Below are 2,104 nucleotides of genomic sequence, written 5' to 3'. Positions count from 1 at the left end.
TTAGATCACCCTTTGAAATGATCGAAAAGATTTTGTTACACTCGATCTATCTCTCTCTCTCTCTCTCTCGATATATATTATATAATAAAATATATGTATATATTTTTTGTTCTTTACCATCGTCATCTATCGTTTCCTTAGTTGCTTTAGGATTATTATAATAACCTTTAGTTACCATCAACGATTTTGCTAAAAGTTCACCGGTCTTGTTTGGGCCCAATGCTTTTCCACTTTCTAAGTCAATTATTTTAATTTGACAATTTCTTACTACCGTTCCTACAGTACCAGCTTTGTGATGGGGTCGTTGTGCTGTTAAAATACCACCAAGTTCGGTCATTCCTAAAAAAAAATAATTATTATTTGTGTTATTTATTAATTTGTATTGTAAACGTTCTTTAAATAATAATCTTCGTTCTTACCAAACATTTGTATTGTAATAGCATTTGGTATATATTTTTTAAGCCTATTTTGACTATCTTCACTAAATTTAGCACCTCCCATATATATTCTGGTAATAGAGGACATATCATACTTTTGAAAATATCCCGCATGGAGTATTCTGTTAATCATGCTCGGTGATAAAAATACCCATGTGATCTAAGAAAAGAAATAAATATTTGTTACTTGTAAAAAAAAAAAACTTATACGAGTATTAATTAATATAATATATTGTCAACATTTTCTTTACTATCGATAAGAAAAAAGAAAAAAAAGAAAAGAAAATATTTTCAAAAATTTCCATAATAAATAATATTATAATAATATTGCATAAAATGTGATTGCATATTGTAAACATATATACAAATGTTTAATCTTACCTTATACTTTTCGATAATTTTACAGGTCATTTCTTCGTCAAATTTAGGATATAGGAATCTTTTGCAATAATGCACTAGACAACTCATTGTTAATAATACTCCACTTATCCAAAAATATGACGATAACCATAGTGGTCTTCCATCGGTGTTCAAACCACCGGGCATGATCAAATGACACAAAAATGTGAAATGCGACAATTGAACACCTTTAGATGGACCGGTTGTACCAGACGAATAAAGTATTGTCGCAGTATCCTTAATGTTATCGATAGGTGTACATTGAAAATTGTCAACGTCGAATTTCTTATGACCATCCACCACTTTAGAAAATGGTAATGCATCAGGATGTTCACCTAATACGACAATCTTGATATTATTATTATCAAGTTTTGCTGCTTCCATTATCGTATTAACCGAATTTTCACCAGCAAAGACAATTTTTGCACCTGACAATTTCATGAAGTAACGTGCCTCTCCTAATAATTAAATCCAATTTTCAAATATTTTGATTCAATTTATACAAAAATCTACTTAGTCAAATGATATCCATTTATGGGTTCTTTTTTTCTTTTTTTTTTTTTTTTAATACAGGTAAACCTCCTATAACAGGATATTATATAAAACTGTTTTCGTTATAACACCTTTAATTATTTTAATTATTTAAAAAGAAAAAAAAACACACAAATCTAGGTCACAAAACGGTTTCGTACAAAATTGCATTTATAGGAGGGATTACCTGTATAATATTATTATTTTTCTGTTTCTTTTTTTTTTATCGACAATTTGTATTATTGCATAATAATATAAAAATATTATTTGACAAAATTGGTCGTGTAATTTTATATACGAGTTTACACGAAGAAAAAAAAAAAGTAAGTTCATACAATGGATTTCATTTTTGAATATACATTTTAATAATTAATTTAGAAAATTCCCCCACCCCCACCCCCAAAAAAAAAAGAAAACACTCACGTGTGTCCATGTCGGGATTCCAAGGAGTAAATATTGCACCTACGCAAAAAGTAGCAAAGAATGGTGCAAAACTGTCCATAATATTTGGGCTGCATAATGCAACCACGTCGTTAGTTTGAATTCCTTGTTGACGTAACCAAAGGGCACATTTTACAGTTAGATCGTACATCTCGGCAAGGGTATACGTTGCTCCCGTAATAATATCTAACTGTGTTTTAAATGAATTATTTATAAAAATGAGAACGTTCAATATATATATATATATAATTATTTATAAACAATTAATATTAGAATAATTCAAATAATTTTCTTTT

General features: G+C 28.5%; 1 protein-coding gene across 1 annotated transcript in view; it reads right to left on the bottom strand.

Moving 5' to 3' along the window:
- LOC106791752 (4-coumarate--CoA ligase 1-like) overlaps positions 1 to 1,981 on the bottom strand; it is a gene marked incomplete in the record, with an annotated part of 3,082 nt that extends 1,101 nt beyond the window's left edge. The window contains 4 exon segments of the mRNA XM_014757644.1: positions 118 to 339; positions 420 to 597; positions 819 to 1,294; positions 1,791 to 1,981. Of these exon segments, the coding sequence (XP_014613130.1) occupies positions 118 to 339; positions 420 to 597; positions 819 to 1,294; positions 1,791 to 1,959 (1,045 nt within the window).
- Between the last annotated feature and the right edge of the window lie 123 nt (positions 1,982 to 2,104).

Source organism: Polistes canadensis, unplaced genomic scaffold (assembly GCF_001313835.1).
Source record: "Polistes canadensis isolate GaletaPanama2010 unplaced genomic scaffold, ASM131383v1 scaffold_338, whole genome shotgun sequence".
NCBI classification, from domain to species: Eukaryota; Metazoa; Arthropoda; class Insecta; order Hymenoptera; family Vespidae; genus Polistes; species Polistes canadensis.
The sequence above is the reverse complement of the archived record's forward strand: the minus strand, read 5'-3'. Positions and strand labels throughout refer to the sequence as shown.